This window comes from Opisthocomus hoazin, chromosome 1 (assembly GCF_030867145.1).
Source record: "Opisthocomus hoazin isolate bOpiHoa1 chromosome 1, bOpiHoa1.hap1, whole genome shotgun sequence".
NCBI classification, from domain to species: domain Eukaryota; kingdom Metazoa; phylum Chordata; class Aves; order Opisthocomiformes; family Opisthocomidae; genus Opisthocomus; species Opisthocomus hoazin.
In genome coordinates, this window is record NC_134414.1 from 115,965,658 (window position 1) to 115,989,822 (window position 24,165).

At 39.1% G+C, this 24,165-nt stretch overlaps 1 protein-coding gene across 3 annotated transcripts in view; it reads right to left on the reverse strand.

Annotated features, from left to right (window-relative positions):
* The window catches only part of USP25 (ubiquitin specific peptidase 25), a 95,449-nt gene that overhangs the window by 14,167 nt on the left and 57,117 nt on the right, over positions 1-24,165 (reverse strand). For 2 of the 3 annotated variants that reach the window (XM_075433707.1, XM_075433715.1), the window contains exons 7-19: positions 23,202-23,339; positions 22,235-22,311; positions 21,660-21,733; positions 20,039-20,187; positions 16,064-16,191; positions 15,185-15,280; positions 14,716-14,877; positions 12,724-12,932; positions 11,925-11,995; positions 7,972-8,200; positions 6,393-6,590; positions 4,197-4,336; positions 1,574-1,687 (exon numbers count right to left, since the gene is read on the reverse strand). In XM_075433707.1, coding sequence (XP_075289822.1) covers positions 1,574-1,687; positions 4,197-4,336; positions 6,393-6,590; positions 7,972-8,200; positions 11,925-11,995; positions 12,724-12,932; positions 14,716-14,877; positions 15,185-15,280; positions 16,064-16,191; positions 20,039-20,187; positions 21,660-21,733; positions 22,235-22,311; positions 23,202-23,339 — 1,785 coding nt within the window. The remainder of the gene's footprint in view (positions 1-1,573; positions 1,688-4,196; positions 4,337-6,392; positions 6,591-7,971; positions 8,201-11,924; positions 11,996-12,723; positions 12,933-14,715; positions 14,878-15,184; positions 15,281-16,063; positions 16,192-20,038; positions 20,188-21,659; positions 21,734-22,234; positions 22,312-23,201; positions 23,340-24,165) is intronic. The other variant, XM_075433721.1, reaches the window with a different exon arrangement.

Genomic DNA, 24,165 nt, shown 5'->3' on the forward strand with positions numbered 1-24,165 from the left:
GAACATGCATCATTCAGCATTAGTATCCTTCAGAAACTGCATATTGAATGAGTGCTACTTATGGCCACCGAAAGATTTAAAAAAAAGTTTCAAGTACAAAAATCACCCAATCACACTTTATATACACTATACTAAAAACATACTGAACTACACTGCCTGCATTTTATACATGTTTCAGCATCAAATTAAGGGATCCATTGCTGGAAATACAACTAGTCGCTGAAGCACTTGCAGACAAATTCTTCTAAACTCAAAACATTTAACAAATACAAAGCCAGACATAAGACACACATTTCACAGCTATTCACATCAGTTATATACAGATAATTTGATACATCTAGGTTACTCAGAAAGGCCTTTCCTCTTTATTATCTGCGAGCAAAGAGAAACACTCCCTCCCTCCCTCTGGCACAGCAACAAAAGCTGGCCCTTAAGAACAGAAGATGAAGAACCCTAAACTCTCCAGAAGAGTTTCCTACACATAAGAATAACATTAAAAAAAACCTGAGTACACTTAAAAAAGGAACAGGGAAATAGGGAAGAAAGCTATCGTCTTCTAGAAATACAATGGCATGGGGACAACAGTGAAAAAAAGAAAAAAAACCAAAAAGCAGGTCATTAGGTGAGGCTAAATCTTCACGTCTTTAAAGGAGGAGACTACACATCTGTGAGAAGCCAAACTCAGTATGGCAATGTCAATTAAATAATTGTATTCCCCATCCCATACTCCCAGTTACAACTGATGACAATTACAGGGCAGACTGACCTGAAATATCCAGTGGCCCCAGGAAGCAAAAGCTCCCCAGAGTCCACCAAGAACATCTGCTCAGCCACCAGAGAATATGGGCTGCACCAATGCTATCCCCAACAAAAACAAACATGGAATAAGTAGTGTCAAGGCAGGACACTTTTGATCACCTGACAGCGCTGCTTTCTGCTGCTAAAACAGTGCAGCAGAAAATTACATCCACTGGGATAACACGGGGCTCACATTTGCTCCTCAAGTAGTGCTAGGTACACACACCACTCTTGGTCTCAATTGGGAGAAATTAATTTTTTTTTCTTAAGCTTTGCAAGAGTCAACTCCACCAGCTGTATCAGTTTCACGTTATTTCCATGGATAATTTGACCCCTGAAGTCCGAAAAGCTTAACCCTGGCAAATAAGGCACCAGACTTGAACATCAGCTTTATTGGACTGACAAGAAAGCACAAACATTAAGAACATCACTCACTATCCTGGTATTTTTTTAAATAATGCAGTAGTCTACAGTCTATCAGCAGCATTTCAAAGGCTATCTGGCCTAACACAAACATTCAAATCCCACAGCTAAAAAAACAAATGCACCTCCAGTGTGAACAGTACCATGCAAAGCGTGCCCAACTAGAGTAGCTAGTGCATTCCTTTCACACTTCGTTACAAATTAAGACATAGTTAAGGTTACAAATCGCTAAGCATTTAGTTTTGCAGAAACCTGTTAGGTGTCATGATGTGCAAACATGCCAAAAGTTCTCATCAGGCAGCACAAGAAAGCACCGAGGAGGAGCGGTGCACACAATTGCAATCAGATGTACCTCATCATCATAACCCCCCTCCTCTGACTCAATCACAAAAGTCCCTACATCAGGAATCGCCACCTCTACAACTCGCTGGTTAGGAGCTGATTGAGCTGGGGCATTATCAGAGCTCTGCAGAAGAAAATCATTATCAGTATGTGTGTAGGGGAAAAAAATAAAAGAAAATTACAGACAGACGCAAACTGACAGGCTGATCAAGTAAAGTGATGTGCACTGCTGAAGTTCTGAAAAAATATAAATATCACTTATATTCTCTAATTACTTAGTTTCACCATTTTTAAGCAGCACATTTTAAAATTAAGCCATAATTATTAAAAGGATTTCATCATTTCAAAGAAGCCTCTAGCAGGATTTTTGAAAGAATCCTTAAAAGGTACACTACATTCAACAGGTTTATTTTTTTAGAAGAATAATTAGACAGAAAATCAGGGGAAGATTATGCTAGTCACTGAAATTCTTGCTATGTCCAAGTAAGTTTCAAACAACAATGGAGACAAATGTCAGCTGCTATTGACTATCATTGTATAACAGCCAGTTTACAACATATGTAGAACTTAAACCTTGACTCTAATCTAAGCAATCGGAGACTACCGTGTTACTTGTTCTGCAACTATTACAATAATCTCATTTTTTTAACAAAGATTCCAGAAATACACATAGTATCTACTTACACCCAGCACTGCATAAATACAAAGGAAGACTGTGCAATCATAAGGTAGAATAAAAGGACAAAAGGGTAGAAAATGGACACAAATGATCATGTGGTGACTAACCTACAATCCTGTCTGTTACATGTTCTGATGTTTGCTTTCCTTCTTTTAAAATGGACAAACAAAGCGGAGCAAAGGAATATATGCCTGCATGTCAGAATGTATATGGAAGCAGAATAATTAAAAAGCATAATAATACACTGGGAAGGAAGCACAATTCTACGTAAGCTGAATTTGGGTATACAGAGCGCAGTTTTTAAACATTAACAGAGCACCTTTCAGATGAGCTAGAAATTGGCTTTAGATCCTAACGGCTGAGATACATTTTTTTCTAAATAAAAGAGCTTGCATGGTTTGGGATTTTTTTGCTTTTATTTTTAAAGAGCCATCAACCTTGTTGCAGAAGAATGCAGTGAAAATATTGGAATAAGATGACTTGCGTATGTCTCATTGAGCCTATCATGATGCTCCCCATGTGGCTCCTCAACCAATGTCTTGTGAAGTCTTAAGGCTGATGACTGTGCAAAGTGTCATCAGCCTAAACTAAAACACTTGATCCATGGAATCAAGTCTCTAAGATTCTCCCATGTCCCACCAGGATGGATGCCCACAGACCCTAGAAAGAGGACAGCATCATGCAAAATGTTTTACCATGGGTTTGGTAGCTTCATAGCTACCCCTTCAGTTGGAGGTGACTCGTATTAAACAGACTCCCCCTAAGCTGTTGTGTATTCTGAGAACTCAGAAAAGTGAGATATGCAGTAGCCTAAAGCCTTAGTGGCAGAGCATCTCTTCATCCAGGGTCGGATTAGTTTCCCTGTCGGCTTTGATTTCAGCTTAGCAGAGAAAGTGTGCTTCTCTGCGCACCTGATGCTACAGGAGAGAGGGATGGAAAACACCTCAGGTGTAACAGTCAACAAGTTGTCACGTCATTTTCAAAGGCTTTAAGAGGACTTTCCCGCTGGCCTCAAAAGACATCTGGGGCTAGATTGTTTTTAATAAGGATTCGTACCCGAATTCAGGGAGCATGCTTCAAGTTTTGCACAGATCTAAACTGTTCGTATCTCTAGCAGTTACTAGGGGTGCCTAAGGAAGCTATACTGTACATTTCGTATGTTTTATCCTTACGGATACAGTTCCAAGACAGATGCATGTATTACTTTCAAGGCACTTGCTTTTGTGGCAAATACATTGGTCATTTATCTATATACTTACAGGGAAGCAAAAAAATATTTGCTGAAAAAAACAAATCCTGCTAAATATTAGTTTCATTAATAACTCATGAACCAGTTAGAACAAATACTAAGAGGAACTGGAAATTATGAAGTGAAAACTACATCACTCAGCACTAATTCCTACAACCATTTTAAGTCAATATATGCATCTGATGAATCAAAAAAATAATTTTCATCAATTTGTGAATTTGCATTAAAGCCACAGAATGCTGTTGAAAAAACCCTTATTTTAAAAACTACTTTAACTTCCGTAGGTCTTTCAAGGGAATTCAGTTATAAGCTTATATCTTTCAGATAAAAACCTGAATGTTTGAAGCAGTATTTTCCAAGTTTTTTACATGGAACGTCAATGTTTAGTCCTCAAAAATAAATGGAGCTGCCTAACATTTTGAAGAGATGGTGGGCACAAACACGATTGCTATTTGAACAATATGCTGTACTCCTGACAAGTACTTTAATCACATAGAAGACATCTATCTTAGTATTTTTCTTCTACTACACCCATTACTGTAGCACAAACTTTCTGGATGGACTTTAGTGTTGGACAGTCCCTGAGGAAACAGCAGTTTTCAGTTCAAAGTTTCCACACACACCCCCTTTTCTCAGCTATTGTATCGTTCCCATTTGCAAAATAAAAGCAAAAACGAAGTATTTCAAGCTTCAAAATAACCTCACCATATCCATTATAGCTTCTGGACCTCTATCTTCTTGTTCAGCTAAAGCTTTATTGATTGCTTGTACAGAATCTTCTTTTAAGTGCTTTGAAAGATCAGTTCTTGATGGCTGCTCTAAATATTCTGGTTCTCCTGCTTGAACTTAGTGACAGAAATAAAATAAAATTTTTTTGTGTTAACATAAGCATGAATTCTGAATTTATTAGTTTTATTTGGATCACTGTCTTATAGATAAGGTAACCCACACAGAAAATGCAGGGCAGGTCACACCATTCACAAAAACAACTTTACACCAGTCTGTCTCCAGTAATCTTGAACACTTTCATATAAATGGACCCACGTTTTACATTAGGAACAACAGACTTGTCCTGTCTATAGACCAATTGAGGCTCTTGAGTGAGCGGTGTTCATCAGTCATACGGGGGATGACTGAGAACAAAAAATGAGATTCTGCTTGGACTTTCTGTGGCATACAGACCCAATATATGGAAGGAACTACAGCCACTTGAGTGCCAGATGTATTTTTACTTCACAAAATAATCAACACATTATATTCTTCTGACTTCAGGTAAATCTCCGTCTCCCATACTTGAGGACAATAAAAATGATTAGGATAAATAGTGTCTTATACTCCTTACATGATGAAAGCAAATTCTGGCAGATAAACAGAACACTCATTTAGTACTTTCCATTACTAACAGAAGAACTAAAACCAGTTTCAAAGTGTCTGTGAAGTCAAAATATATAGAAGATGAAGCCACTCTCCACAGAGTTTGCAGAAAGAGAAAAGTCATTAAATCACTGCACTTTATACATTCAGTTTATAGTCATAGATCGTTATGAGAAATACATGCTCAGTCTTAATGACTCAAATACAGAATCACAGAATGGTAGGGTTTGGAAGGGACCTCTGTGGGTCATCTAGTCCAACCCCCCTGCCAAAGCAGGGTCACCTACAGCAGGCTCCACAGGACTGCGTCCAGGTGGGTCTTGAATATCTCCAGAGAGGGAGAATCCACAGCCTCCCTGAGCAGCCTGTTCCAGTGCTCTGTCACCCTCAGAGTGAAGAAGTTCTTCCTCATGTTCAGACAGAACTTCCCTATGCTTCAGTTTGTGCCCGTTACCCCTTGTCCTGTCGCTGGCCACCACTGAAAAGAGTCTGGCCCCATCCTCCTGGCACCCACCCTTGAGATATTTATAAGCATTGATAAAGTCCCCAAATACAAGCATGAGAACATCTTGTCAGCAGTCTCACTACACAAACCCATCAGGTCATCTTTCACATAATGTACATACAGCCTTCTGCAATGGAGCAAAAGGTGGATGTAACCTAAAAGCTGATAGGTTTTTCTGTGTCAAAGAAGGCATATGTTTTATAGCCAGACTGCCAGTAGTCTGTGTTAGCTAGATTCTTAATAGCATTGGCTTCACTGTTACTGTTCAGAGCCTTTTCCACAGTTTTAACACCATTGTTTTTACATAATTTCTTAAGTGGGCTGTACTATTGCTAACTCTATGCAAAACATCACACCAAATAAATTATTCTTCTCTTCAAATCTAAATTCTGTACTAATTTAAGATAAGAAGGCATGTCTTTACTCAATCACTCTGAATGGAAGAATATACATCACTTATGGACTAATATATTCTCAAAACAGACTGGTGAGACCTGTTAATGGGGGATAACGGAGCTGATAATTGTAAACAGGGGCCTTTTTCTGCATTCCTTTCCTACCATTACCTCAGTGTAACTACAAACATTAGGTGTTATCAGCTTTGCAGCGGACACTGTCTGTAAAATATGCCGCCAGCTTCAGAAAAATGCAGTTACTTAGAAGAACTTAGGTGTAAGAAGATTCACTAAAAGATAATAGATTCTGTTTTAACCAAAACCAGGACAGTTACATATCTTAAAAGCCCAAAATTACTATGGAAAAAAAAAATTTGTAAAAGCTAAGCACTACTGGGAAGGAAAAGGCAGAAGAACCAGCAAATAACTTTTTTCTATAAATAAAAAAAAAAAAGAAAAAAAATCCCAACAGACTAAACTTCAAGTGCAGTTACCTTGGCCAAGTAAATAGTTACAATTCAAGACTACACAAACTAACTTTTTCTTCCTTTCTTAAGCTGCAAAACAATATATACAAAACCCAGCAACTTTTAGCTCTACTCCTTTTACAAACAGGTAGAAGCTAACCTGGAGCAGGTGAGGGCGCTGGTGCCCTAGGTATCTGAGATAATAACTTCTCCTGCTGTGCCTTCTGAGCAAGTTCTGCATCCCATTCTTCGAGTTCTTTTTCAAAACGTTTGTTGTCTTCCTTGACATAATCCCTTAGATCAGAAGGTAACGTGTCCATTCCAACAAGGATCTGCCCCGTTTCTTTGTTTAACTCCTCTGCAGCAACATGAAAGACAAATTTCAGAAAAAGAAAGAATATGGAAAAAGAAAGTATGTTCAACAAGTTTCCTCAGGTAAATTACCGGAAACATACAGTACAGCACCAAAACCCCAAAGTTGTGTTACTTTCGACTGGTTTTATTATCTGTTGGGCACTGCTCTGCTACTGAGACACATGGCTACTGCTCTTCCCATCTTTGGATTAGACGCTCTAAGACACTGTCAGATCATTGCCATTTTGAAAGATGAGCCTTTGGGGCCATGAGCACGTGATGATTGTGAGCATTCAGAAAAGAGAAATCACAAAAACCCACCATAGCTCAACTGCATTACTGCCACATGGAGCTGCACACAACTCAACCTTCCAGCAGAAAAGGGGAAGGAAAGTGGGCCTACAGCAATTTGGGAAGTCAACTGATAAGAACACCAACTACATGAAACAGCCTTCCTTTTTACTTTGAAAATGGTGTCTGCGAGAGCATACCAGATCCTGGGGGTTCCATCAGCTGTAACTGGCCCCAGCAAGCAGGCCTCAGCCTTAATCAGAGTGGCACAGCCACTCTATGGAGCCTATAAGCCCTAGGGCTATAAATCCACTACTAACACAGCAATCTAGAAATGTCAAGGTTAGTATCGGTTCTCATTTAGAAACTGAACAAGTGCACACTCTAGCTTTGTGCCCCATGAAAAAACAGGAACATGAAAATTTTCCACCACCTGTTATTGAAGCTCTAGCCATTTTCACAGTCAGTTCCCCATGCACCATTATCAGGTCCCACAAAACTCATGCTAAGGGATCTTTGCCCTCTCTCCAATCGCTTACATGCAAGCCTTATAGTCACACACTACTACATAACCTGAAAAAAAAAAAATTTCCCAATCCATGTATTACTTTGGTCTAACGCGTGGTTGGTAGGGCTGAGTTATTCACATTTCAATACACTGCATAAAGCTTCAACTTTCCACGCTCCAGTAAAGTTCATAAGAGTTCTGAAGCTTATGAAAAAAAAAAAGCTACATGAGGATTTTAGTGTCAAGAGGGTCATTTCTGTATTTCCGTATTTCTGTGCTAATCCTCAGAGAGATCACATCTCCAAAATTTATGAATTAAACTTAAAAAAGTTTATGAATTAGCAAACTTAGTTTATTTTGCTCTCTTAATAATGCTGAAACACTGGCATTATCTTTACTAACGTAAAAGCAAAGAGCAACTGTTCCACCCACAAAAACAATCTGACTAACAGTTATGAGCATAAATAGAACTTTCAATAATTATTAAAAACATTTAAAAAAATCTGGAAATCCACGTGAATGAAGCTTGCTTCAGCAATATATTCGGCTTTTCTATATCATGCAGAAAACATATCCATAACATTACCTTGTATCAAGTATTGTTCCTTATCATTGATATACATTAAACAATATGCACTGGCATTCCTGTAACCACCAAAAGAGTCCCGTTCCAACTCTTCCCAAGTTGACTTTGTCACAGAAATATCATTGTATTTCATCCATCTGTTCTGGTGGTGGTCATAAATATATGCCCAGTAGTGTCCTGCATTAGCTTGACCTTCATGAACTAGCACAGCATGCAACCTATAAGGAACCTTAAAAAAGAAAAAACAAAAGAACAAAAACCCCAAATGTCAAACTGTCCTTGCCAGCATTTAGTTTCTACTACCTGACAGAAATAATAGCTACATTAAATAAGAGTAACACAAAGTTAAACAGGATCAAAACACAACACCGAAAAACAAAAAGGTAAAACTAGCAACCCACTAAGCGAAAGGACTTTTATAACCAGTAGTGGTAAGCAAAATAGTTCAGAGATCTTAAAAACATCACTGAGTCTATAGCATAAATATCTACTCTTCTGTTTTTACTGCTAGGCATCCTCTTTTCTTGACTTCTTAATATTTCTGCTTTCCTTTATTTACAAGAAAACCTCAAATACATCAACCTTGAGTGGCTATGAATTGCTCCAGTTCTAAACTGGTAAATTTGTCCTGAAGTCTGGAAAGGCACAAACTCAAGGTGATAAACTCTGCGCTTTCTCTGTGCCAGTAAGAGAGTTTGTTTAAAGGAATACCTGGGAGTTGAATACTTCCATTACCCAACGGTATTCTTCTTACAGAAGAATAGGAATACAACCATTTTCCAGTATTTTGAACATATCAGTAAAAGCACTGCTAAGAGAAGGATGGAACACATGAAGAGGTCCTCTCCTCCTCCTGAGGCAGAGAAAGCAGATACCAGTTTCTAGGACCAATGTAAAAAGTATCCCAGGTTACACGTGTTCACTGACAAGTATGAGGAATGGAAAACCTAGATTCTACGCAAGGAGTTGGAAATCTGAAGGGGGAAGAGAGAAGCAGAATGAATGACTGCTTCCTTACTTACAAGTCGTTTAAAAGCATCCTAGTGATCAGCTCATTTTATCCTGCTGAAACAGCACAGGCAACTTAAAAGGGAATACTGATTTTCCTGCTATGCACAGTACGCCTGAATGACAACAGCTTAGCTAGGATGAAAAACCAGAAACTGTCTTCTACTGGTGTCACAGTCTGGACTGTAGATAAATGGTCTATTTAACATAAGGTGTTCTAAATATTTGTTGCAGATATCATCCGAGCACCACAATACTCAGTAACTATAAATACATATTAACTATAACTTCAGAAACTCATTGAAGTTATTTTTAACTTGATCATCCTCTTCCAGGCTATATGCAAGTGCTGGACGTTTTACAACCCCGTGTCATCTGCAAAGCTGACTGACTGCACAGCAGCTGGAATCAAACAGTCTGTCATCCCAGAGACCAAACCGTACTGTAGATCTCCCAAACACAAAAAGTATACACAGAAGAAATCCTAGCAAGTCCTTAAATCTGAATGCTCTGGGGTTTTTAACATCTGTTATCAAACCAGTGTGAAAGCCTTCTTAAAATGACTGCAAGCCCATGCACACGCACATAAATATATGCATATCCTGATTTAACAACAACAACAAAAAAAAAGTAAGTGAAGTCTCTTTAGACTTCGACAGTAAAATTATCTCACCCTAAAATAGGGCATTAAAATCCCAGGTAAATTTAAATTATTTTACTTAAAACCATGCTAACTGGGTCAGCTTGAGGGCCTTTATCCTTTCCTGCAGCTCTGGAGGACTGGCTGTCAGTTGTCCACACTGAGCTTCCAGGAAGGTTCACCACAGACGTCTGTGACTGCGGGACAGGCGAGTTCAGTGCTGACTGGTGTCTCTTGCAATAAGCCATTACATCAACAGTAATTAACAGTACAGGGCAACACAACAAGTAAATAGCTGGCATTAAGCTTCTTAGTTTACACTTACTACTCATGAAACAGACATGGAGCTTCAGCAACCTCGTCACATGTAACTACGTAACAGATGTATCAAAGCTGATATATCAAAGATGAATTCCCACAGGGAAAACAAGTGTGTCGTTTCCCCACAGCAAGTTCACAGAAGGAAGGAAATAATCAAATAAGCAGCTGATGAAATCTATTCATTCAGGAGGATAAGACAAAATACGAATCTTTGTCACATGAAATATATTCCAATTTGACAAGGGTTTTATGGACAACTGCAGTTTCCTTGGAATCAAAGAGGACCCAAAGAGAAGATGAAGAGCTTCTTAAATAGTTCATACAAACACTAGGAAGTATCCTGTAAATCCAGTAAGTTTTCCTTAAAACAAACAAAACAAAAAAACCCCCGTAGTTTTATGTGCCCAGACCTTATCAACTCACAAGAGAAAAGCTTTCAGCCCTGCAATTGTATCACTCAGAGGAGAAAATCACTGCTGTGAAACTGCTCCCAGAGAACAGGGCAACACTAAGCTATCCAAACGCCCAGGTGCAGAGGTAGGCAGGGGAAACTAGACAGCCACACACACCTGTGCTCCTCCTGTGGTGTCAAAATACACACAGGGACAAAACCAGCTGGGCTGCAGAAGGACAGCCTCCCCTCCCAGTCTGTGATTTCAGATGGGTTCAGTACGTACTTGTTCCGTAACAATCATTTAATACACACCGCTGCTTTCAGGCATGGCACACGAACCCCCTTCTCTACAAATCTACACACCATCTTCATCCTCCTGCTTCTGGAATTCCATTTCAAAACAAAAACAAACAAAAAATCTAGTCTACATTTGCAGACCCATACTAGGACAAAGTGTTTTACTACGTAATCTCCTTTTTCCATTGTAATGATTGCTGACTAGTATCTTCGCCATCCGGAGGTATTTCCTCTTACAACACATAAGCTAACAAAGGTAGGCTATTTGGATGGGAGACCAAATTACTTAATTTTACTGTTACATGACATGTAGCCTGTAACCTTCCTGCTATAACACAAATATTAAGGAAAAAAACACCTGCCAGTAGCAAGCTTGAAGAAAGCCACCTAGGCAAGTCTGCCTGAAGTCCTTAACATCAGAGTTCAGCTGCCACAAACTATTACAAACCATGTACAAAACAAAAACGTACCTCAAGGAAAACTATAAGCTGAACAGATCTTTCTTGGAAGGAAAATAGTTCTTTTTGCTAACAGAAAGTAACAGAGGAAGTAATCCTTAACCTTAAAACCTGTCAAAGTGAGCAAACATGGGTATGTGAACATAAGAAATACCAGAGAAGCCATGACTCCATAGTAAAGCATTCTAAAAATGCTGTTCAATTACAGAGCATAAGAATCTCCCTAAAAGGCAGCTTACACTAATAGTCAAGGTCGTGACTGATACTAAATCTAGACAGAGTTTTAAGAAACCCAACAAAACACAAAACACCACCACCCCCCCCCACTGGCATTGTTAACAACAAATTAAAATCAGCAGCCTTGAATTTCCAAGTGTTAGTATAGCAGCAGCAACACACAATAGCAATAAGCATTGAAGTATAATGTCTTGTGTATAATGCTTTGCCACCTTAAAAGACAAGGTGACCGAGCAATATGGCCAAATAAGAGTGAGAAGACTTTATTGTGTTATACAAAACTGAAGTTCTGCATTCAAGTCAAAGAAGCGGATCAGAGATACAACATATTTGAGCTTCTCATCACAGAGTTGCTTAAACTTAAGTATGTCATATGTTACACCTGTCTTATGTCACCTGTAAAATATCTTAATACTGTCTTTCACCTGCCTGTGCATAATTAAAAGATTTGCAAAACCTATTATGACTTTCCAACGAAATTTCTCAAACCATTATATGCAATTGTTGCATACTTGCTCTATTTTCAAGCTTCTAAGAACCTCAATAAAGTGACAAAAAGAATCTATTTTGAATCATCTCATGCTGAAATTGTACTTACTTGGACCATTGTTTTGTCAGAGTACATCAACTCAATTGTCCGATGTATTCTAGATATGCTTTCTTGTAAATCTGAAAGAAAAATAAGAAGAGAGGCTCTCTTCCATGAGGCTGCATAATTGCACATGGCTACGACTTCATTTTTTTTCATTAAAGGCTCAAACAAGGGCATGTTTCACATTCGGTGTATGTTTATCTACTTACACGCCAAACACTAAATCTCCTCGGATGATAAAGCAAAGTGATTCGTGATACGCCAGTGCTCATTTCCTAGAGCTCAACCAAGCCCACCCCTGATGAAACAACTGCTTCCCCTGTCTCCCCCAGAGCAACAGAACAGGCCTAAGCTCTACCCACTCCAAAAAGCCCTTGGCTCAGAAATTTGCTGAATTTTCCCTTACGGAAGGGGTCACTCTACCCTGAAATCCCCTGAAGAGCGCAAGTCACAGCATGGACCCAGCCACTATCACACTGACAGCTCAAACACATCTGCAGAGACATTCTTCGGTCTGGATCCCACCTCTGTTTCACCATACTCCCCCCAACACCACGCACACAGAAACCTGCATTGAAACATCCGTGTACGCTTCACCCAACGCCCAGTTTGCATACCAGTTTATATGCCCAGTTCATATACACCCAGTCTACTACAATCTCTAACTGACTTCCCTTCCTACGTGCTAGAGAAGTTTGGAAGTATGAAACAAGCAACTCAGCACACACGTGGACATTAAGGCGATTTCCCCCACTTCCACAAATCCTTTCCAACGGCAAAGGCATTCTCCACCCTGTGGCATCACCTCTAGTGTCGTTCTCTACTTCAGTCCTCCAGCGATGTAAACAGCCTTCTAGGACAGACAGCTCTTCCTCGGTGATGTGCCTTGGCGCCGGGTGCATTGGCAGATCAGGAGGAATTCGCGATTGTGTGAACGGTTTATGTATTACTGATCTTTGTACAGGAGATGTGCTTGGAACATCTGAAGATGAAGGCCCCTGCTGCTCTATTGTGCTGCATTCATTCAAAACACGAAATACGGAAATTGAATCATCATGTACACAAACTAAAAGCTATGCCACAAAAATAAGCTTTTCATCTGAAAACAGGATTTTAAAGGTAATAATTTCCTACAGTACAATCCAGCAAAGGTACCTCCAGCATCAGGATGGAGTTACTATGTAACTTCTGAAAACTTCGTGGTGTATTACATGTTAGTACAATAACAATTCTGGTTGTCCTTACCAACGATAAAGGAATTGGATCGGTCAAGCCACAGTTTGCTTTACTTGAAATGCTATTCAATACATTCAAATAACGTCATACAAGCAATTGCTGTGGTTTTAAACATTTACTGCCAAACTGCAGAGAGAAAAATTGCAGCAGCTTGCCTTATGGCCCATTGACCATAAAATCCAATAAATACAAGTTCTGTGTTTAATAACTTCTTCATGTCTTCTGTCTAGCAGACTTACTTTTTCCAATCACCTATCTACATCATAACTGAACATCAACAGTGAAAGGACCTCTGATATTTATGACACAGAGGAAGTTTACCACCAAACCATCTATACTTATTCCAAACAAGTCTTGTAACTTAAAAGCAAAGTGGCCAACTTAGGAGAGTTCTACAAGAGCAGAAGAATATTCAGAATAAAAATCTGTTACAGATTTTTCTCCTCCCATCAAGATCACCTATATATAATCATATGCATAAAGGAGCCTAAGTTCTAGTAAGCCATTTTTTTTCACTTTGTGCAGCATCATAATAGAGCCTGAGGAACTTGGATTCTTCAGCAGTTTATAAGGTTCTGAGAACATCAAGAGCTGACAATGTCACTCCACATAACATGCTGTTGTACTTCTACAGCTTGACAAAAAAGTCATAGGGCATTTTTACAGAACAAACTTCCTATATAGGACTTTGTTCAAAGCATACTACTTCCAATACTGCATTTCATGCAAAAAATGGTATCTGAAAAGTTTGTCCTCTCTTACCAATCATCATGATTTCTGTTGGCATTGTATCAGCCAGATGTTCGAAATCTTTTAAAGGATTTTTAGACTCCTTTACTTAGTTTCTCCGAAGTACTAAGTTAAACATCTTGACTGGACCAGAACCTAGAACCCTGCTTTCCAAGTGCAATATAAAAAAGCTCTGCTATAAACTGTCCGCCTAGCCAAAACCTATTCTAAGTTACATCCTACTTTATTAACTGTTACTAATAGTTACTACCAGCTTCAACAATGAGAATATCAGGCAGATAAAGGTCCAATAATCTTGTTACTTTGGCTAGTCTGTACTTAAGACTGTTAGGTTCCTGAGAGTCTCAGTCAGAAAGGTAAGCAGCAAAGCAGAAAAGGAGCTTAACTCCCAGGCAAAAATTAACAGATAAATTGTACACCAGAAACCTTGAAGCTCCACAGCACATACACGCTGCCCAGATTCTTGTACACACTTGGGAAGCGGTGATCTCACCTGATACTGTGTTTATTTGGAATTGTAAATGGAATTGTGCTTTGTTTGAAAATGGTAATTCTCCACTTTGAGACATTTTTAGATGCTCATGAGACAAAGCCAGATTAAATACATAAACCAAAATTATAAGTCGTCTGTTATGCTGAAAAATACTTCTAGGAAGAGGGAAGAAACTTTACACTATACCGCTTCGTAGATGCCTAGCTATATTAATCTGGTGAACAAAGCAGTTAAACTTCCTCCCCTCTCTCTCAGCGGCCAGCTTTGCACTGAGGATGACTGGCCTCTCCCCTTGGGAGAGCATGAGGCAGCCCTTACCTGGGCGATGTCTGGGCCGGCAGCGTGCCGCTGGCAGGGGCACTAGCACCCAGGTCATCGACGGGAGACGTGCACACCGGCTTGCTGGAGGCAAACTCCAAGGCATACTGCAGGACATCTACCAAGGGGAATCGTTTAGGACCAGAACCATAGCTTAAATATCTGTTAACCATAAAACGTATTAATGCCATGACTCACGTATACCAAAAAAAAAAAAAAAAAAAAAAAAGAAAAAAGGATTTTTTTTCTGGTTGACTGCAATTAAATAAAGCAAGCCTTTCCTAGCATGTTTCATGCACCAGAACTACCATGCTTATATGCAGTTTCCAAGGAAAATGGTAAAATAAGAGAGATACATCAAGGAAATTTAGAGCAAATAACTACACACAAAGTGCATAGTTGAAAAGAGTTGTTCTATGTAGGCCATAATATTATTTGCATTTACACTGGGAACAGTTATCTAAAGTACCGTTCTAATCTCTGCTGTAAAACCGTGAGGTACTCTTTGAGTCTCTTGATTTCATCCCGTTTAATTCTTGTTATTTCTCTGTTTTTGTGCATATACCTGTAAAACACAAAAGTTAGAAAGACTTGTCAGCCCATAGTATTCCAACACTGAAACTGAGGTCTGTACCCATCAGCCATGCTGTTTAGTGCTAATAAATACTAACCCTCCCTAGGACCTTGTTCTACCTACAACACATTAAGCAGCAAAACAGAACCAAGAAGAAAACGGTAACCCCATTACGCCTCCCCTTCAACAACTTCCAGAACATGCTTTATCCCCAGTGCCAAAAGCTCTGTTCGTACCATGGATGTGTCTTACAAACACATACTAGAAAGCTTCTAAATTGAGTGGTTTAAGTAACAACCATGTAGCAATACTCCTGTTTCACTGTTTAGACTCACAAATAACACTCAGCATCTAACTGAAAACCAAACATTTCACCACTACGTATAAACAGCATGTACTGATGTTGAGAATCCTCTTCAATTCACACAGTCTATCTGGATCACCATGAAATACATTACTAGTCACCCTCTTTCCCAAATAGACTCATAAACAGAGAGAGATTTTCAGAGTATTTTGCCTGTGTACACAACTACCTAGCAATAAATTAAAGACTGAAGTGTAAGCAGGTTTTGGCGCAAAACAGCAGTAGGTCTTAAATTGTTATCCATGTGTATTTTCTGAAACAGATGAGACACATGAAAATTATAACTTGTCCAGCTAGAACATAAATTTACTGTGATTTAAGCGAGCACAAGATGCACCAGCAACTTCAGCAAACTCATGAGATTTAATTCATATTCGTACTAGGACTTTGTTGATAATATTATACTGTACCTGTCCAGATACAAAATTGAAGGAAATTCTAATTTGTTGTGTATCTTCTCTGGTCTCCCCAAAGCCTGATTAAACTCAAATCTTGATAGCTCAAAAGTTAATACAGGAGGAAGCTCAGTGAACCAGTGCTGAACAAAAGAAAAACAGAAAACCCCACAATGAATGCCCTCCAGTAGCAGAATTTTAGTAACAATGTCACAATACTTGCAGACTGGCATAAGCTACAGCAGACGCTCGTTTTAGAGGATGGATCACCAGAAGCTTTCCGACGTTCCTATCTTTCACTTTTGCTGTAAACACAGACCATTTGTCACCCATGCTTTTCAACTCACCTGTTGCTATCTGCGTTAAAGCAGAGCAGGCAGGAGGGTTGCTTCTTTTCACACTTGTCTCACTCATACTAAAAGCGGCCTGCACTTTAACCTACCTGCCTTGCCAACCGTCCTCTTCTCCTTTAACTCCCAAAGGCCACTGAAAGTTTTTATACTGTACCAAGCTCTCTTCCCACTACCTCCCTCGGACTTGAGTTCCCGACTCTTTCATTCACTTGACCTCTCTCGAAGTTTCTAACAACCTTGTCTGCAGCAGGATCAGCAAGTAGTCTGGGCTGGGTCAGACAAGTTCTCTCAGAGCTGTAAAACTGGTACTTTTTCTTGAAACCTCATCCACACCAACAATCTCTTCTGAAGTTTCTGGTCAAGTCTCCAATCACTGCTAATCTGTCCATGGACCAGCCCATGTTATCATCACCCTATCCCAGTTTTCTACAGGTATTCAGTAGAGGTGTATCCTGTGTCTTAATTTCTTTCATTACATACTTCCTTACTCAACTACAAGACAAATTCAGCTCCAATTCCAGTATTACAGTTCCTTTTTTTCTCCCCACTCTACAGCATACAGCACACAGTCCATGCGTCTAATACGTTTTGGATGTCTAACCATCAACTCAAGTTTCCTCGATTGATGCAGACACCGTTGCCACACATTTCTGACGTGAATGGGCATAGGCCAGACATGGCTTCTGACTCGGGGCTCAGTTTACGTTCTCCTACCCAGCCAAATGTCTTCAATAGTCTTTTCATGCACTAAGTTCAAGACAGCCTTTTCCTCCTGCGCTCATGGATGAAATTCAGGTCTAGGTTCTCATCCCTTCACATTTCAGTGCAGTATTTCCTCTCTTCTCCCCCTGCCCGGACTTAGTGCACATAGCCCTGTCACACTAACAAGATTTCCACAATGCTGCTGAATTTTCCTAGTTCATCGTCTTCAGCACCACTCTTCTCACCTGTTTAATGCAAAATGAGCTGCTTTCCCTTTTCTTGCCTATATCAGCCTCCACTAGCAAGCTTTTCAATTTTGAAGGAAACAGTTATGACTTCTCTCCTGCAGCAACTTCACACAGCAATAAACTTCAATGTTAGAGTCAGCAAAGCCACACTACAACCCTTTCCCCTAAAATCCTTTTATTACAAGGCCCCAAATCCACTTACTGATGACTAAGCTATTGATGTGCTAGAGTTAATCAACCATGAAAAAACTGAAAAACACTATATAATTTTCTCTAACTCCAAGTATGTGCATTGACCTCCATCTTCTCTTGAATTTGGACTTAAGTTCCTTGGGACAGGGAATGTCTCTTTTTTTTCTGTTCATACTTTAGCTCACTTGCTGACACCCTACTCCACGGCTGAGGCTTTTAGGCATCATGATAATAATAATAATGAACAACAAGCTAAATACCCCATTAAAGGCAATGGTGGGAACCAGGGGAAAAAAAAAAAAACAGTAGAACGTTACTTTCAGGATAAAATGGATCTTTCAAGACATGTGACTACCACATTAATATGATTCTTTTCAAGTTTTGATATCTACCAGCTCAGACAAATGCACCTTGAAGTCTCTGTTCAGTAGAGAGAGACTTTGTTAAAGCTACAAGAAATTCAGCTTGCTTCAGTACTTCCAAACCTTCCAATGCACAGTAACATCTCTGTGGCATTATGTTTAAATACAAGTACTAACAGAAGCAACCACTGTAAATAAATCACTTCAACGTGGGGAACTGTAACGAATTTACTTGGCTCTGGTAATAACGCAGTAACTTTTTTTAGATTAGGACTTCACACATTACCTTTCTTGTTTTGCCACTGCTGTCAATCTGTCATATGACTATTTCACTTCCATTTCCACATGCTAAGAAGCCAAGCTGATTAAAACCCTGGCAGTTTCGTAGAACTCAAAGCTTAATGCTCTAGACCTGTACAGGACTATCCTTCTGTTCCCCACAGCTTCCTGAAATTACAAGTTAAAAAAACCCTCAAAAACAAAACAAAAAAAAACTCCGAGTCTGACATTTCTAGTGAAGCATTTATAACTGAACTGACATTTTATGCATGAATGCACACAGGTTTTAACTGCAAGACAACGTTCAGTCCATAAGTTGAACAATCATGCCCTTGTACTAGGTACATAAAAGATTTCACGTTGCATAAAGAAATTGAACTTTGGATTGTACAGAGGTATTTATGAGATCTTTTTTCTTCCAGTTATTTTTCAGGCAACATGCTCACTGTAAGAAGATATTTCTACAAGTGCTGGAATAAAAAATATTTGAAATATCCTGTGAAAGAAGAACACATCCAGTAAGATGTGTAAATACGTTTGAAAATGTTTGTTAACATCTGATTTGGTTGATCAATATCTGATCAACAACTGCTGACCAGAAAAAGGGACTGCAAAAGGGATGCTATAAAGCTTTTGTTGGTAACACAAAATTGCAAATACAACTTCAGACTGGAGGATGATTTCAGTGTGTGTCACTAGGCTTAGTAATTAAACCCTGTGTGTATTTTGACATGATTAAAGGAAGTAAAATTTCATTACTGCAAAAGACTGACATCAAGGAAGAAATTACACCTGAACTTTTTACTTAAGTAGATGAAATCGCCTCTTCAAAACAGCTTGTGATGAAACATGAAGAATTGTGTAAAAAAGTAGCTCAGCCTTTACAAGCAATGGGAATTCCCATATTTCCACACCAATAACCCACAGGTTACCAGAGAGACTTCTGCCAGAGAAAAATGCTGGACATACACATAATACATGCATGCCAGCAATAAGTGGGGACGTTTCAGAGCACACCCTCTTGCTTCTACAGCCACCATTGGTCCAACTACCTCCTTTCCCTAACCTGTGACTTCTGCACAAGAAATCTCATCTGTCACTTCATCCCAACACCATGCGCTGCATACCCCACTTCTTAGCGGGGCTCCATCTGCATCCCTCCACGCTTCCAGCATGCTCTGACACGTGGCAGCCTCCTGCTCTAGCAAGAGCTCTGCTGGGAGGAACAGCAGCCCATAGAGCAAGTATTGTCTGCCCACCACCGCCAGCAAAGAGGAGAAGAACTGCCCACTGTAGGGCGCAAAGAGAAGGGTGCTGAGAGACGTCGGTAAAAAGAGGAGAGGGGAAGAAGGGTAGGGTGCTGAGGAACTACCAGACGGAGGCACGGAGGAGTAACAACAATGCTCTAAAGCAATGGTCAAACGCACAGCTTGTGCAGGCTGTTTACAGCAAGTTGGTCAGCGCAGTGGTCAGCTACCACAGGACATTACACCCCTGCCCTCTCAGAAGATCAAGTGTCAGCAACAGGTGCGAACCAGGCTGTGCCAAAACACTGTAAGCACGTAACTGTGCCAGCTTTTAAGAAGCATAAACTTGGTATCTCATGAAAAATACAAAAAAATGATACTCTGCATACTCCAAGAGAGATACAGCCCACCCCAAGTTAACAATGCAATTACGCCAGAAGAAAAAAAACCCCAAAAGACATATAACCCACCCCAAATTAACAATGCAATTATGCCAGACATCAGAACCTGCACAGCAGCAGGTCACACAAAACCCAACCACAAACCCCAATGAAGAAAAAAGGAGCCCTACAACAGCACTCTCAGAGAAGCCTACAGGAGCACTTACCTCCTGACCAGACTTTGCAGAGTTTTCTGAATGGAGAGATTCAATTTCCCCTTCAATCATTGCAGCTTCTAGGCACTCATGCAGATCTTTAAAGCCATTAACCTGGAGTGGATACTGGCCAAACATTTCTGTGTTTTCAAATTTTTTACCTTCGCATAGGAAATTAAACAGTTAAGGTTTTAGGAACAAATATTCACCTGTAAAAAACCCTAACAATCATAGGTCACTTGACCTAGTCTACTGAATGATACCCATATTTTCTTACTGACCAATTCAATTACACATACGAAAACAAGTTACTCAAAAAAGTCTCTTGAATGTAATATAGAAAATTACTGTATTTTTCTCTTCAGCCCATTTCTTTATACTGTTTTTGCATCTACAAGCAAAACTCAGAATGACTTGGCAGCACAGATATATGGGAAGTTTTACGCATATAAATCAAAGCCCTCCTCCTGCAAACAGCAGCTCAGTGATATAACCCTACATTGTATCAGCAGAGTCAGTGGAATTGCTGGTATGAAACAGCCCTTTGTATAAATACATTTTGCAAAAATAAACCACAAAAGAGAACATTCATGATTTCTGTCCTGAAAACAAAACCATAATTTGGTAACGATGCATAAAGATGTAAGCTCAAACATGAGGAAAAATATGTGTGACAAGTGATTTCAATCCACGACTTCAATTCATTTCATCCTAAAGTCAGTAACAAGTCATCTTACATCTGCCAGTTTCTTTTTATTGGTTTGGTTTCTACATATCTTCTCAGTTAAGATAAGAATGTAAGGGATGAAAGTAGTTGAACACAAAGGAGGAAGAATACTAGCTAGTAGCAAGGAACCTGCAGAAAGATTTTGAAATCTGACAATAAATTCATAGATACGCTGCTTCAGGCCAAGCAACAATCTGGAAGCCACTTTAAAGATTATTCAAGTGCATCTCAGGAGTCATTCACTCTCAGGATGGGAGACAGAATCACCAACATTAAAAATACTTTCACAACTGCTGGCCTCCTGGAAATAAGAATGCTGCAATTTTGCAGGTCTACTAACTACATGCAGGTAAGATAAAGGGAAGTTTGTTGTACAGTCTCTGCCTCCTCAGCACTCTCTCTGGCACTGCCCTTGAGCAGGTTTCCACTGAACTGTACTTTTAAGAGGGTGAGTTATCCACACCAGAAATTGTGCGAAAGAAAATGCAATAACTGAAATTTTAAACTGCATTAAGTGAGGCAGAGAGAGTGCAAGAGGCTAGCTCAACGACATACTAATTATATACTCAAAGCAAGTTACTGTAAGGGGCAAAACTGCCCTGATAATAATTTCTTGCAAGAATTTTTGCTCAGCATCTCACCCAAACTTCTACTGCACTTACGTATGTACATACACTCATCTCCTGAAAGTTATCAAAACAGTCTTTCTGGACCACTACAATTCGCTACATTTACGTTCAGTCTCACATTCCCAGGACAAACCTTTTGTCACTGACCAAATGCGTATTCTCTAACTGTACTTCTGCAAAAGTAGCTAAAATGCTACAACTACATCATTCACCTCTGTACTTAGACAAGCACTGAACAGACATGAGCACAGAAGCCCAAGTAAATTCAGATGCCTACCTTCAAGTACACCTACTGCTAGAAATCGTCCATAAAACAACTCCACCATTGGGTTCTTTGGTTTCTCTCCATCCCTGAAAACAGAAAGCATGTTAGTGCAAAAATCAAACACAAAGCTACAACCTTCTATAAAACTCTGAGCAGAATATTCTGAATTCATTATGTAAATGCTGCCTATTTTACTCAGTTACTGTTCATTTAACTCCTGCACTTGCCTCTAATGACAATAACAATGATTCACATATTTTCAATAAGTGTATTCTGAAAATTAAGTTTCAGAAGTGCTTCATTCTGGGAAAATTTATGCAAATCAGATTCAATTCGTGAGTGGTTAAATTGTACAAAACCCTTATAAAAACTATTTCTTGCAACACTCTAGAAACAATTATATATTCAAAAGATGGTTTACAGATGTTCACTTACACAAACTATGAGCATTTGCTTCTGAGAAGTATATTGAACATTTTGATGAGAAAAGGTAAACCAAACAATTAAAAATCCACTTCCCACTGTATGGCTGAAAGATCCAACCGAGTTGGGCACAAAGCTAGGAAAAAAAAAGAAAAAAATCTTACCTCTCTTCTTCAGCTTTAATTTGGAAGGCATCTTCTAGCCAATCTAATAATTTGTGTGTAAATTCACTAACATCTTGCTGTTGAAAAATATAAAATGATAAGTACATGTTCATATATGTAACAGACCACAACGAAGTGCCACGTTACAAAATCAGTATAGCAGTATTCCCCTCCCCAAGAGCTCCAAAATCACACTTTGTCTAAGACTATGCCATGACTGTTTTTTTTACAGGTGGCTCTTAAGAGCACACTAAGGGTCTGGTGTTCCTCAGCCATTACACTGTCCTGTGATCCCTCTTACTTGGGCTCAGCTTTCATACCATGCTAGTCCAAAGGCATTTTATGAATCCCATTGTTCAAACCCTTTGGTATCTAGCAAGTACTGACTAATACTAATTTCATCGAGCACTAAATTCAACATGCTGTTGTAATTAAACACCTTCCCAACATAATTTCATGTGGGAAAAACAATGCATCTGAAGAAACAAAGTGTTTCTCAGAAAAGCAAAATATATCCACTATGATTTAGGCAAGAACCCTGAATACGAATCTTAGGACCCTCTAAACCTGTATCGACACAGACAAATCGTATACTAGGACTGTACCAGCCCTGGATGTACTGTTAGATCAGAAGAATAAAGCTCTTTCAAAAACCAGGATCAGGAGCTAAACTAAACCCTAAAAGCAAGAGTATGGAACTATTAATTAGTTTCTAAAATAATAGAAAGAAAGTGTACTGAATGAAATAGTCATGCTGTCTGGATTTTTTTAAAAGTTATTCTATTTTATTTTATAAAAGTAACTAGAGAACACATAATATTAGGAAAAAAAGCCCAAAGACTGTGATAATTAGAAGGTTCTTTTCTGCGGACATTTTGAATTTTTGTTGTCCATTTTAAGTATTTCCCATTGCCAGATCACCATATGAAAATATGCATAAGCTTGAATAAAAATACATAGAAATCACCTGTTGGGAATCATTTGATTTAAAAGCATCTTTAAGGATTTCAACCGCTCGTGATGGGTCAACGTATTTTCTCTTTGAACCAACTAGAAGTGCAAACAGGTACCTCAATTCACGCATGAAAGGCAGATTCCTATGTTCCTGTATTTGAAGAAGAATAAAAAATATTTAACAAAGTGGTAACAAAAATCTACTTTACAGAGGCGCTACCCAGTGAACCAAGCGTATATCCAGCCAATCACCATAATAATGTATATGCTTACTTGTAGTACCACCAAGGTAGTGTTGTATGCCTTTTACTTGTCAGGTTTACAAAATAATGGAGTTCTCTGGGAAGAAAATTACATTTCAGAAACTGAAAGCTCCCTGAAACCACATCTAGACAAGGCTGTTTGACTTGAAATGGGGATGAATGGACAACTGGACCAGCTGAGTTGCATTTAAGGCGGAACTGCTGTTCCTGAGACTTACCATGACTTAGGTAATGCACTGCAACAATATGCATTGATTTTATTGAAATTAGTCTTCCTCTATGCCTCTAGCAGAACTTGTAAGCCTACACACCGCCATGTATCTTTTAAAGCTTATTTTTTACTGAATACTAAATTTATAAGGTGTACACAAATGATTATTATTTCTCTTGACAGAGCCTGCTCTCGCTGCTACCTACTTTATGTATAGTTCATGGGGAATATGGAGTTCTTTTTCTGATTTCCAGGAGAGAAGCAGAAGAAATACTTTCTGCCTGTATAATCAAAAGCAAGTAAGCTGAAACACAAATCCTTCATATTAAACCACAGGTTACAAATGCTGTGGAGATTGAATATCACTCATAGTCCTGAGTAGATAGCTGACAAATACTTCTGACATAAAACCCCATGTAATATCCACTTGTATTTAGAACAAGTATCATTCAAAGGCAGCACAGATGTCAGATGCTGGTCAAACTGGAATTACTTGATGACAA